Raw genomic sequence first — 13,095 nt, 5'->3', positions numbered from 1 at the left:
GTGGTGTGCTCTCTACTTTTAGGAAGAGAAAAGTCACAGAAGTGGGAGAAAAGAAAAGAAATTCATTCAAATGCTCATGGACTGTTCTGCCAGAGTTTACCACTGGGCTGGCTCCTTTTGACTAATCCCTTATGACATATACCTAAGTAGGTTTCCCAGCCCTGAAGTGCCACCCTGTTTCCCTGGTTACAGTGAGGAAGGGAGGATTGCACAAGCAAGGAAGGGAGCTCTAAAAGTCAGACAGGAAGGACCAACCCACTCACCTCTCTCTGCTCAATGCAGATTTTGCAGAGCCACACGGGATGCGGGCGGTTATTGGAGGTCTCCACGCCACACTTAGTGCAGACATTCTGGGGACAGAATATAGCCCAGGGCACACTCAGATATGCCAGGTTTTGAGCTGCTAGTGAGCGGGGCGAAGGGGCTGGGAAGTGTGGCAACTGAGCCCCATTCTCTCTTGGTGGATGTAAAGAGCTTGAACTCTCCTCTGTCCTCCCTCCCATGACTAAGGCCAGTTAGGATTAAAGTTCCAATCTGAGTCTTATTTCCAATAACAAGAACTGTGTCACTCCCTGGCCTTGGAGGAGTGAATTCTCTGGAGTTCTCCAAGAATCCCCGTGGGGTCTGAGTGTTCAGTATCCATACAGGGGAGATTGCTGACATTAATTTTCAAGAGGAAAGGCCATATGTTTATTTGTTTGTTAATTTATTTCTTCTTTCTTTTCTGCATGAATCATGACATAACCTAGACTATGGCTGCAGGTTCAACTTTCCAAAGAGATGGCAGTCACCCGTGTAAAAGCCATGACTGTGTGATGGAACGTTATTGGCTGAGTTTCCTGGCAGTCAGGACAAAAAGGAAAACCCAACAGGTCAGGAAATTGTTACTATCTGCTTTGACTGCAGCAGGTAAGTGTTTTGGCCTTGATAAACTTTCCCTGCTATTGCATTCTAAGTGCTAAGTGGGACCCCAGGCAGGAAGTGCCAAGTTACTTTATGGATGTCCCCGGCCCAGGGGTTCCCCTGACTTCCTTTCCTGGGAATCGGGCAGACCCAAGCATAGTTGCATCTGTGTCCTGGAATCATCAAGTGCTGACAGCTTGAGGGAAGGGTACAGGGTGGAGGGAGCACAGGGAGACTCCCCTTCAAGAATGAATGCTTTCAAGAAACCCAGCAGCTCTAACTAGACTGGAGAGGGGCTTCCTAAGCCAGGTAAAAGGACACTTGGCAAACTTGCCATGATGTAGACACCTGCCCAGCATGCTCTTTAGCCTGACACATAAACTTGCTAAGCCACAACCAGGATACTTGCAGGCTGGAACACAGCTCAAGTCCTACTTAGGCACCCAAGCTCACCCAGGATGGAGCTGCACTCCAAGGGGACAGGAGGGGAAGAACTTCTTCCAGGAGAGGAACTAGAATCAGGGTTGCCTAGAAGATAGTTGGGCATGGGAGCACCCCCACAGGAATCATATGCTGGCAACTACCTTCAGGACCCAAGCTCCACCCCCAAGACCCAGGGCCCCCCAGAGTGGCTCGAACCCAGGCCTAGTTCTGTGCATGAGATGAGTGGGGAAGCAGGGAAGAGGAGGGTGATGGTACCTTCTTACAGTCCTCACACACCACACAGGCAGAGCCCAGCATCCCCAGCTGTTCTCCACATAGGATGCAGCGGTTCACCCCATCCCCGGCCACGTTCTTCCTCATGTTCTCCAGACGGTCCACCAGGCGCCTGGAAGCAGAGACAGGAATGAGGGCCTGACAGGACCAGTGGCCATGAGCATCTCCCAGAGTATCAGGTTGATGGTCTTACTCTTCTCTGAGCTGTGGGCTCCTGAGTATCTGATGATGACTGTTGGACCCTTTCCCAGAAAAAGGTAGGTGCACATGAAATCCTGATAGATTTCCAGACCATGCCCCAAATCTCCCATATCTTCTATTGACTGCTGATTAAGCACCTCATCTAGACTTTCTACCTCATGTCATCTCCTCCAGGGAAACTGCCTTCTGAGCTCCAGATTTGTTGATCTAATTGTCTACAAGATGTCTTCACTTGGGTGTCTTCACTTGTCACTCAAGGTTTACTTGCAGCTGCTCTTTATCTTGGCCATTCTCCAGCCCTGTCCCTAGCACACCTGCTTCCATTCTCAGGATGGAGCTGGACGCTGCCTGCCCCTCCATGGGCTGGCTTCCATCAGCGGGCACCCTGGGCATGGGAACTGCTGGGATGTGATTTGGGCATCACAGGCTCTAGAAGGCCCCTGGCAGCCCTGCCTGGCAGCCACCTGATGCTGACTCTCCCCACAGGCCCTCCTCACTCCTGCCATCCCCTCAATGTGCTCTGACTCGCAATGTTATAAATAGCAGCTTCTCCCTTTGTGCTTCATTCAGCAGAGAGCCGCTCTGCCCCGGGAAGAGCCAAGAGCAGCCTGCAGGCTCCAGAGCCTCTGCTGTGACCCAGATCGGACAGAGCTGCTTTGGGAGGCAGGACGCACAGAGCCAGAGTGGTACTCTTTCTTTCCTCCTCCTCCTCCTCCTCTTCCCTCCCCCGCTGTCTCTATGTTCTTCCTAGAAATTGTTCTTATAGGATGATGGGTGGGAGCGGGCACTGGGCACAAGCCCCACTCCATGGTCTCAGAACACAGCCTAGAGTAACAGTAGCTGGAGTTTACTGAGCACTTACTATGTGCCAGGTGGAGAGACAAGCACTCCACATGGATTTTCTTAATGAATGCTTCCAGCAGTACAATAAGCTGGGCACTATTCTTGTCCCCGTTTTCCAAGTGGGGAAACTGAGGCACAGACAGGTTAAGTGATTTACTCAAGTCACAAAGCTGGGAGGTGGAGAGAGCTGGGATCCAGACCCAGGCAGTCTGTCCTGAGTTCCTGTTCTTAACCACAACACAACCATGCTGCTTTGCGCCAAGCAGAGCCACAAGGATCTTCCTGAACTGTCTGATCTCCACTCTGCTCCATCCCCCTCCAGTTCCCAGACCAAGGGAGACCCTCAGTCATTGGTAAATACCAAGTTACACACACCCAGCTAACCCAGCTGCTTCTGTCTGCCTGCCCCTCGCTCCCCTGAGCATTTTGCCCCATCATTTTGTTTCCCTGAAAAGCTCTCAAAGCAAGTTTGAGAAATCTGCAGTTTGGCCCAGGATTTTGCCTCTCTGGGCTTCAATTTCCACATCTGTAAAACAGAAGGTGTTGGGCTGAATGAGTGGTTGTCAAACTGTGCTTTATGGCACCCCGGGGTTCCTTAGAGCCCGTTTAGGGGCCACGCCCTAACCCAGTGGGAGGCTGGGGTGATTCCACAGCATGTCTGCATTTATCTCTTTTGTTTGCTTAGGCTGTTCAATTAGATTTCCTTTGGAAAGCTATGGTTTAAGGAAACGGCCTGAAGCTGTCTAGAGCAGATAAACTTCAGGAGGACTTTCAATGCTGTAGAATTATAAAATATGATGAGACAATGAGGTGAGCCGATGGAGGTGGAGGATGGTAAATGCATGGTGATGTTTTTCTTGTACACACTTTTCTCTTTTACCATTTTTTCCCCCCTTCATCCACTGCCCTAGTCAGGATATGGTTAGATTTTGTTTTTCTCACTCTGTCAGTACAGGTCCGCAAGCACAGAGAGGGTAAGAGGCTTGCCTGGGGTTGCTCAGCGAGGGCGAGAATCTAGTTCTCTGTGTCAGTAAATCATCTTTGCTCTCCATGAAGCCCTCCTGGCTTCTCGCCTCAGGTCAAGCCTCAGGAAGACAGCACAAGACAGATGACCTAGTTCTCAACTGCGGTGTTGTTTGCTCTGGAAACTTAGAGGCTTTCCTGCCTCCTCTTGGAAAATCAGGGCCACAGATTCACTCACCGCTTGCAAAACCCACACTCGAGCCTCCACCCACATGCCAGTTCCTTCCACCACTCACTCCTAAATGCCTAAAGGCCCCATTAACAGGCCTTGTATGGAGAATGTCTCATTAGCTTCTATCTGTGCAGCAAATGGCATGAAAAACAGCAGATTTAAGATCATCATTCAGCTGTCCAAGCTCAGGGACCCTTGTTATGCATGAATTTGGTAGAGGCCAATAAGGAGAGAAGGATGTAGGGTGGCAGGAGCATACCTTCCTTTTCTGCTCCAAGATCGGATGAGCGGGCGGGGGTGGGGGTGTTCCTGCAGTCTGGTGTTTGGACAACCTCTCTGTGGCCCCAACACAGACACCTCCAACAGCCAAAGATCATACATTTAGAAATGAAACTTTGCAGGAAGCTAAGTCAAAATTATATCATGGAGGACCGTGGGTCACAGATGGGTCTTTACCTTAGTGATAAAACATTTCCATTTCTTTATCCCCAAAGGAAAGTTTATCCTTTCCAGTCTTGGCAGGAGGACCCTATATGCATCCTGAAGGATGCCTGCAACCCTCAATGAGTGTCAGTCACCCAGGGAGCATTCGAAAAGAATATGGGAATGCCTGGGTGGCTCAGTGGTCGAGCGTCTGCCTTCTGCTCAGGTTGTGATCCTGGGGTTCTGGGACTGAGTCTTGTATCAGGCTCCCCACAGGGAGCCTGCTTCTCCCTCTGCCTATGTCTCTGCCTCTCTCTGTGTGTCTCTCATGAATAAATAAATCGAATCTAAACCTCATCAGCTGTGGATCTGCTGAAGCCCCGTGAGCAGTACTGTGGCATGCAGCCCTGTGGAGAGCCGCCACATGGGGGGATGTCCTCAAAATTCAGGGTGTCTCTAGATCATCTGGGGAGAGTGTTCAGCATGCAGACAATGGTTCTGTGGGATTGCAGTGGGGCCTGGGAATCTGAATTTTGAAGCGGCTCCCTGTCTGCTCCTGATCCTGGAGAATTTCTGGCCATACTATGGGAAGCCCTGTAGAAAGGAAGGGAGCAGTAGGACAAACCACATGGGAAGATGCCCTCATTATGTGAAAGGGGGAAAGAGACCCCCCAGGACCCAGGATGTAGAGTTGTAGTTAGGGTATGAATCTGGGTTTGGAACACGCACATCCCAATCTCTTCGTGGTGTTCGCTGGACAAAAAAATAAATTAGAAAGGAAACGCACCCAAATATTCAGTGATAGTCACTGGGAGGTTATGAGTAACTTTTATTTCCTTTTTTGTTTTTAATTTCCTTCTTTAAAACCTCTGCCTCCCTGCCTCAAGCACCCGATTAGCCAACCTCCACTATGTTTCCTTAACCTTCCATAATGAACACGTGGTGTCTTCATATTAAAAGAGAATGTGTGGAACCCCTGGGTGGTTCAATGGCTGAGCATGTGCCTTTGGCTCAAGTTGTGATCCTGGGATCCTGGGATAGAGTCCCACATCAGGCTCCCCGTAGGGAGCCTGCTTCTCATTGTGCCTATGTCTCTGCTTCTCTGTGTCTCTCATGAATAAATAAATAAATAAAATATTTTAAAAAGAGAAGAGAATGTGCATATTTGAAGATAGTGAACAGGTAAGGCAGGGTTAAAAGCCGTGTGTTCGAATCCTACCTTCTCCAGTCAATGACCTTGAAAAGCCTGTGTTCTCTGGGGGCCCTTTCCCAGATTTACTGTGGGGTTAGATGAGATGCAACTCAAGTTTCGTCCCCCGGACAGATGGTCAGGGAGTATCAGAGCCTGAGGCTGAAACATCAAGACTTCCCCTGGTGTTTTGAAATAGAAGATCCTCGGTGCCTAAGAGAAGGACCTCTCTGTGTTGGCAGCCTGGTTTGTTTGCCTGTCTGATGCCTCCACATTAAGTGCCCAATTAGCTGGACACCATTTGTGCCTGTCATTTCTCTAGTTATGTCTTTACAGGCCCAATTAACTTTATGACTACCACTCGTGCCTTGCATCCAGGAAACACCATCCATCACCAGGCGCTTAAGGGAGCTGCTGTTTACTCTGTGATGTCTCCCACTTCCCAGGATGCTCCCAGAGGCACCAGAAAGGGTACATCTCTTTCTCTGGGCACCAGTGGACAACCCCTGGAGGCAGCGGGAAGTGGATTCCCAACTTAGTCTGACTTTGCTACCCAAATGGAGGCAGATGGGCTACTCATTCACTCAAATATTTACAGAGCACTTCCCTGTGCCAAGTAGACAACCAGGACACAACAGGGAGCAAAACAGGTGAGTCCCTGCCTGCGTGGAGCTGGCATTGTAGAGAGGGCTCAGGCATCGCTGACTTCATCACACAGATCATCATAATCGTGCTCATTGTAAGTTCTCTGAAGGACAAGCCAAACTTTGGTCTCAGCAGGATTCAAATCACCTTCTCTAGGTGCTCATGCTCAACCCCCGGAAAATGCATATTCCCTACACACAGGTACACACGCACACATGCATGCACATATGCACACACACATGAATGCACACACTTTCAGAATTTAGAAATAGGCAGTGATGCAAGGGGTGGAGTGCCAGTTCTGGGGTGAGCTTGCCTGGGTCCATATTTGGCTTTGCCATTTCCTAGTTCTGTGACCCCAGGAAAGTTACTTAACCTTTCTGAGCCTCTCTGTTTTTCATCTGTAAACTAGGGAAAACAAAGTCCTTACCTCCTAGGGTTGTTGCAAAAATAGGAGTGTTTGTAAAATGTCCAGAACATGATAACCACTCAGTAAATGGTTGTTGTTAATTATTTCTTCTGGAAATCTGTGGCTTTTATAACTCGCTCTACTCACTACTCTACTTTTTCTATGTAATCAGGATGCTATAATCTGCCCATGAAATCCATCTTTTGAAAAGCTTTTGAAGGAGCTGTGGTGGCTAGAAACGGACATGGCACATGTCCACACAGGTGAACGTGTATGTCCACAGGCATGCCTCTAGGGCCCCATGTCCGTGTGCACCCGAGAGCACACTCATGCACACTCACACACACTCCTGCACACTCACACACACTCATGCATGATCATACCTCCACGCAGAATGCGCCTTCACACGTACAGCTGTAACTCCACCACCCTCGCAGAAGCCCAGCCCCATTTGGCTGCCTTCTCCAGACAAGGACAGGAACCAAGTCGAGGACGGACACTGCCTGTTTGTAAAGCTCAGACTCCCTCAGAGAGCGCAAACTGGCCTCAGAAACATTCAGGCAACCACTTCGGAGCTTTCAATGGCGTACTGCTGCAGCGTCTCGATGCATGTTGCGGAGAAGGCTAATGGATGTACAATTACGCCAGGAAGGAGGCTTAATGTGGCATGCTGCAGAGCCAAGGCGCCCTGCCCGTGAGGCATGATGGCTTTGTGGGTGATTCCTTGATGGGCGAGGGGAAAGGCGAAAAGCCGGGGATGCATCACTGATGGGGATGTGGGGACGGGGCTGGAGCTGCTGCCTTTAGAGCAGCGGGGGCTTCTGAGGACACACAATTCATAAAAACAGCTTGAAGTGGGAGCATCCATGTCATGTTGTCTCTCTGACTCTCCCTCTGTTCTCTCTCTCTCTCTCTCTCTCTCTCTCACACACACACACACACCATCAATTCCAGAATTGTGCTGCTTTTCCCCCTCACCCCAATTGCCCAATGGGGAGATATTACCGTGAAGTTTATTAAACTTGGTGTTTTCTTAAGTCAAGATCAGATCACCTGCTGTGAACGGGGACGTGGCTGCTCTGACGGAGGCTGGCCTGAGCCTCCATGGCCAAGGTCTCTCAGCAGCCTGTCCTTAAATGACTGAGCTGCTCTATCACGAAGCCGTTCGGCTGGCATGCGGGGTGTGAGCATCTCAGACTCATTAATTCTCACTGTTGTTTATTGCTGTCGACACCTGGAGAGCCGTAGATCCTAATTTCTCTCCTTGATGGATTGGTGAATGGGATTCCCGCCCAGGCCTCAGCTTTTTGGCTGGGGTGGGAGGGTGGTGTGCTCACCTCGGCTCAGAGCTGGAGACAGGGAGCCTAGAGAGAAAGACTGCTGGAGGGCTTGGCTGAGTTAGGGTAGTCAATGCCAGGCAAGGTGCTGGGTCATTACAAACCCAGTAATAGTCACAGTTACCAGGTTCTGTGCTAAGTACTCCACATGTCCTATTTTCTTTTCTTTTTTAATAAAAGATTTATTTATTTGAGGGGGAGAGGGACGGTAGGACAGGGAGAGAAAGTCCCAAGCAAACTCCTCACCGAACCCAGAGGCCGATGTGGGGCTTGATCCCACGACCCCAAGATCATGACCCAAGCCAAAACCAGGAGTCAGACGCCCAACCAACTGTGCCACCCAGGCACCCCACATGCATTGTTTTCCTTAGGCCAGCTATAACCTGTGAGAGCAGCTCCTTGGTTTACCCCCATTTTACAGGTGGTGATTGTCAATAAATACTTGCTTTTCTATAGAACAACGGAGTAAGAGAGTAAGACTTTAGCCCTGGAGTGGGCCTGTCTGGGTTCATAAGCCCAGTTTTATCACTTATTAACTGTGTGACCCTGGGGAAGTTGCTCGACCTCTCTATGCCTCAGTTTCCTCATCTGTAAAATGGGAATGATAATGATGTGGCCTCATGCATGGGGCTGTTATGCAAATTACATAAAGGAATTTACATAAAGCTTTGAGCACAGTGGTGGCATGTGGTACTTTGTAGGAGTGAGCTATTATTTTGTTTCTCTAGAAGCTGAGCATGGTGGCAGGAAATTTCTCAAGTTCCTTTCTTCTTCCTTTTGTGAATCACCTGACAAAAGGGCTAGAGCAGCTGTTCTCAGAGGGAGCATGTGGCAATAGCTAGAGACATCTGGGGTTGTCCTAGCTGGGTGGGGAGTTACTACAGACCTCTAGTGGGTGGAGGTCAGGAATGTGGCTAAAATAATCTACAAAGCACAAGGCAGTACACAGCACAAAGAATTATCTGTCCCCAAATGTATGTAGTATGAAGGTTGAAAAACCCTGGGGTGGAGGGACTTGGAGACCCCAGGGTCCAAGTCCCCATTTTACAGATAAGGTCCAGGAGGCAGTGAGGTCAAATTGATTCAATGAGGGGCTTGGGGTTTAGGATTGTTCAGTATGAACTATTCATCTAACATGCATTCATCATTCTCTGTTTTATGCCAGACACTGGGCTTTTTAAGAAATTAGGACGATTGCATATTCATCTTGTACAAACAGGTTGCATAATGTATTAATGTGATAGGACATTAGATATCATTGATCCAATACTTGGGGACACAGATACTACTACTCAGTGATTCTTAACATAGAAGGTTTCAGAGGCTCCCTCTGTCCAAAGTCTGATGAAATCCATTAATATTTCTTCTCAAAAAATACAAACACATGCGTATATGCCTCCAAACCCCTGAATTCTCTTTATAAAACATTTAGGACTCCAGGTTAAAAAAAAAAAAAAAAAAAAAGGAAAAGGGGCATGGTCTTCCTTTTGAAAGAAGAGAATATGACCTGGCTTACTGTCAGCCTGTCAACCTAGGAAAAACGTCTACCTGATTCAGGGTAGAAGTTACGTGTATTATTACTCACTTCTCCCTCTGTCCACATTTTGGAAAAATTCTGTGCCAAAAATATAGGAGATCATGGTATTGAGATGGGAAGGTTATAGAATCCAGCAGATTCTGTCAACAACAGGTCTCCCTGTGTCTTTCTGCCTTCCCCCTCCATCACAGCGTCTGGACACCAAGGTTAAGGACAAATCCTAATTACTTTTTGGGGCCCATCTGTTTAGGGAAATTGACCTCAAATGGAAGCCACCCGACTGCCTGTCCCTTGGCAAGCAGGATATGTGAGCCAATGCCTTTGAGAGGCTCTGGACAGAAAGAAATACAATAATGATGCGGAGGGACCTACCCCTGGGTCAAAATAAAACAAAAACCACAAGCTGATTTTCCTAGGCAAATGTTTGACTCCAGCGCCAATATGCTCAAAAGTCTGGTGGACACCTTATGAGTGTGTCCAACTCACAGAGGTCTGTCCTTGTCACACTCAGCAGCCATGTTGGTACAGCCTGGCACCCCTGGCCACAGCTGACTAGATGAGAGGTGGGTCCTCAGTGTGAGCTGGGCCAGTTGGAGTTCCTTCCCTAGGAATCTGAAATTAGGACTAAGAAGGAAACCAAGGAGGTACAACATGGATACAGTGTCTAACATGTTGGATGAGATGAAAAACTTTCATGAGGCCAGGCTGTGTTCTTGGCCTTGGACCCTGTGAGATATCTTTACACCCTTATACTAAACTCGCCTTTTTTGCATACAGTGGTAGAGTCTCCAAAGATGCCCAACATTAATGCCTTCCTTCTCTGGGGGCCTAGATCATTCTTCCATAAGGAAAAGGGACCTATTTTCCCTCTCAAATAGATGGTAGAGAGGTGATGCCCTACCAGTTCCAGACCCAGCTGCTAAGAATCCTGGCAACTTCCCATCCTTGTTCTCTTGGAACCTAGCTGCCATGTATAGTTTAGGCCAGATTATTGGAAAGGGCGAGATCCCACAGAGAAAATGGGCCACAAAGAAAGCACTAAAGTGCAGACGTGGGAGCAGAGCTTTCATGGCTCTTCCAGTGCAGTCCAGCCAGCTAAGTGACCCAAGTACAGGCCACAATGGAGCAGAAAACCCACCCAGCAGAGCCCTGCCCAAATTCTCCACCCACAGGATTGTGAAAAATCATAATGGTTGATGCTTTGAGTCACAACGTTTTGGGTGGTTGTTACACAGCAATCGATAACTCAAGCAATCTCCCTGGAGTTCATTTCCTTTCCTGCAAAGAGCAGTCAGGGCATATAAAACAAACTCTGCTATCCCACTTAGCACTTCAATAAGGAATGTGGGGGCAAAATGCAGCTGTTTCATGAGTTTCCCTTCTGGCTGTCATCTCTCCCTCCCTAGGGATGCTGAAGAGAGCAGAGTTGAGTTGTGGGATGAGTGGTGAGGCACCCCCAGGGCAGAAGCAAAGAAGCAGCAGAAAGAGAAGCAGCTGTACTCTGCTGCTTGCCTGGGGGGCTCCCTGAGGTGGCCAGCTCTGGCCAAACTGCCCCAGGGAGGCAGTGCCTCCTGGGAGGCCTGCAGGTGATTCTTCCCTGGATCTCTCAGAGCCACAGGAGTATGCACACCTGGACTGGCAGATTTGGAGGTACAAATAGGTGAACAAGAACTCACTAAGACATCACTAAGCCAGCACACAGAAGGTTCGAACTTCCCAACCCACAGTGTCTCCCTCCACACCCAAGCTTTTGAAATTTCCATGTTCTTCAGAGTCTGAGAATGTGGGGCCAGGCCTTCAGGAAAGACACCTAAGAATTAAAAGCAAAATTCTGAAAGTCAGCCAGACAGGAATGTATATCTTGGCTCCATATCACCTTGAGTAAGTGACCTTGGACAAATCACCTCTCTAAGCCTGTTTCCTCATCTGGGATAAAGGACAATAATAGCACATACTTGACAAGGTTGAGAGGAGCAGTTAGCGAGTTAATCCACAGGAAGTTTTAGATTCAGGGCTTGGCACATAGTAAATCCTCAGTAAACAGTACCTAGTATGATGATGATCTTTTATTATGTTTGTTAATGATGATTTCACACTGCTCCCAGATGGCTTTCACTTAGTTAATAGGAAAAAGATTCCATATCACAGAGCTGGTGTGAACCTGGAAGGGTTCTCACATACATCTTCAATTTTAACAGTTGGACGGAGCTCAGTAGGTCTGAGAGGGCCAGCCAACAGCATGGGATAGGGTCTTCCCTCCATGAGACACACTCAGCTATTACAGAGCCTAAGCAGGAAGGATCCTGAGAATCAGCCTGACCTGCCTCATTAAACGGATAGGGGAGCTGGGGTCCCAAAGGCTCATTAACTGAGAGCCCTAGGTTCTGAAGTGGGAGCCCCAATAACACCCCGTTTTCAGCCTTGACACGTGTCTGACGTGTCATTTTGCTTTCATCTGACTCCGCTCTGATCCTTTCCCAGGGAAGCATGGTTAGAACAGGAATGAGGGTAGGGTTGAGATAGTAAGACACCAATAACATCGGGTTTGCCACCAGCAAGCACCGGCTGCTGGAATAGTGCAGGGAAAGAACCACAGCCAGAACCCCATGGGACTGTCCTCCCCCACTCTGGCAGAAAGCATACCATCTCAGCAAAGGAACACTGTCATCAGGGCTTGGCCCAAGCCTCCCTGGAAGCCTCTCAAATCCCCTTTGGGGAAGCCAGGGCTGCTGGAATTCCAGGGCTTGCCCAACAGGAGTCTTGGGGCATTGTTCTAGAACAGAGGCCTTGGCCAGTGTCAAAAACTGAGCTTCTTTAGCAAATTTATCTTTAAATGATTGCCACCATTTATGGAGCGTGTGCTTTGTGCCAGGCACTACGATAATCCTTTGCACACTAATTAAACACTCATCAAGAATTATGTGCTAATGTTGTCCCCATTTTACAGATGAGGAAACTGAGGCACAGAGAGGTTCATGTGGTTTGTCTAAGGTCACACAGAGGGGAAGTAGTCGAGCTGGAATTTGAACCCAGGCATCTCTGACTCTGGGGTCCCAGTAACTAACCACTGTGCTATTCTTACCACATCATCAGGCTAGCTGGGGCCATATGATAAGACATGGAGGGCAAGGCAGGGAACCCAACTATTCTGTTCTAGAATGCTCAAGCTAGAATCAGCTCAGTCCACAGAGACCTCTGTAACTTTACCCCCAGAGGCAGCCCACCTGCCATGTACAGTCAGCAGCCTTGGCCATGGCTGATTGGATGAGAGACAGCCCCTGACATAAGCCATACTTATTGTGTACCAGGCTCTGAGAATTCACTAGTGAACAAAACAGGCAAAAAAAAATAATCTCTCTCAAAAAAAAATCTCGACTCTCAGTAATCTTACAATCTAACAGGGAGATATATAATAGCTAGACGAATTAGGTAAACTATAAAATGCTATCTGGTGGTAAATGCTATGACAGGAAAAGGGTGAGAGGAGTTTTGCTTTTAAGCATTTACCCTTCTTACCCATATTCCTCACTTCAAAAGGCTGAGGCCCATTGCTGGGTGAAGTGAACACACACATATACTCCTGCCTGGACAACCCCCCACCCTTGATATATCTTTTAAGAAGCAAAACAAGAATTCAGCCCTATAAGCAGGCCCCTTTAGCAATCTTGAGTAAGCAGAGTAAGCAGACAGAGGGTG

At 48.4% G+C, this 13,095-nt stretch overlaps 1 protein-coding gene across 7 annotated transcripts in view; it reads right to left on the bottom strand.

Annotated features, from left to right (window-relative positions):
* Nucleotides 1–13,095, bottom strand: part of RPH3A (rabphilin 3A) — a 265,480-nt gene that overhangs the window by 37,869 nt on the left and 214,516 nt on the right. For all 7 annotated transcript variants that reach the window (XM_072802595.1, XM_072802592.1, XM_072802591.1 and 4 more), the window contains 2 exons: nt 1,603–1,732; nt 264–350 (listed from right to left, as the gene is read on the bottom strand). In XM_072802595.1, coding sequence (XP_072658696.1) covers nt 264–350; nt 1,603–1,732 — 217 coding nt within the window. The remainder of the gene's footprint in view (nt 1–263; nt 351–1,602; nt 1,733–13,095) is intronic.

Source organism: Canis lupus, chromosome 27 (genome assembly GCF_048164855.1).
Source record: "Canis lupus baileyi chromosome 27, mCanLup2.hap1, whole genome shotgun sequence".
Lineage (NCBI taxonomy): Eukaryota > Metazoa > Chordata > Mammalia > Carnivora > Canidae > Canis > Canis lupus.
This window is presented reverse-complemented; position numbering and strand designations above follow the sequence as displayed.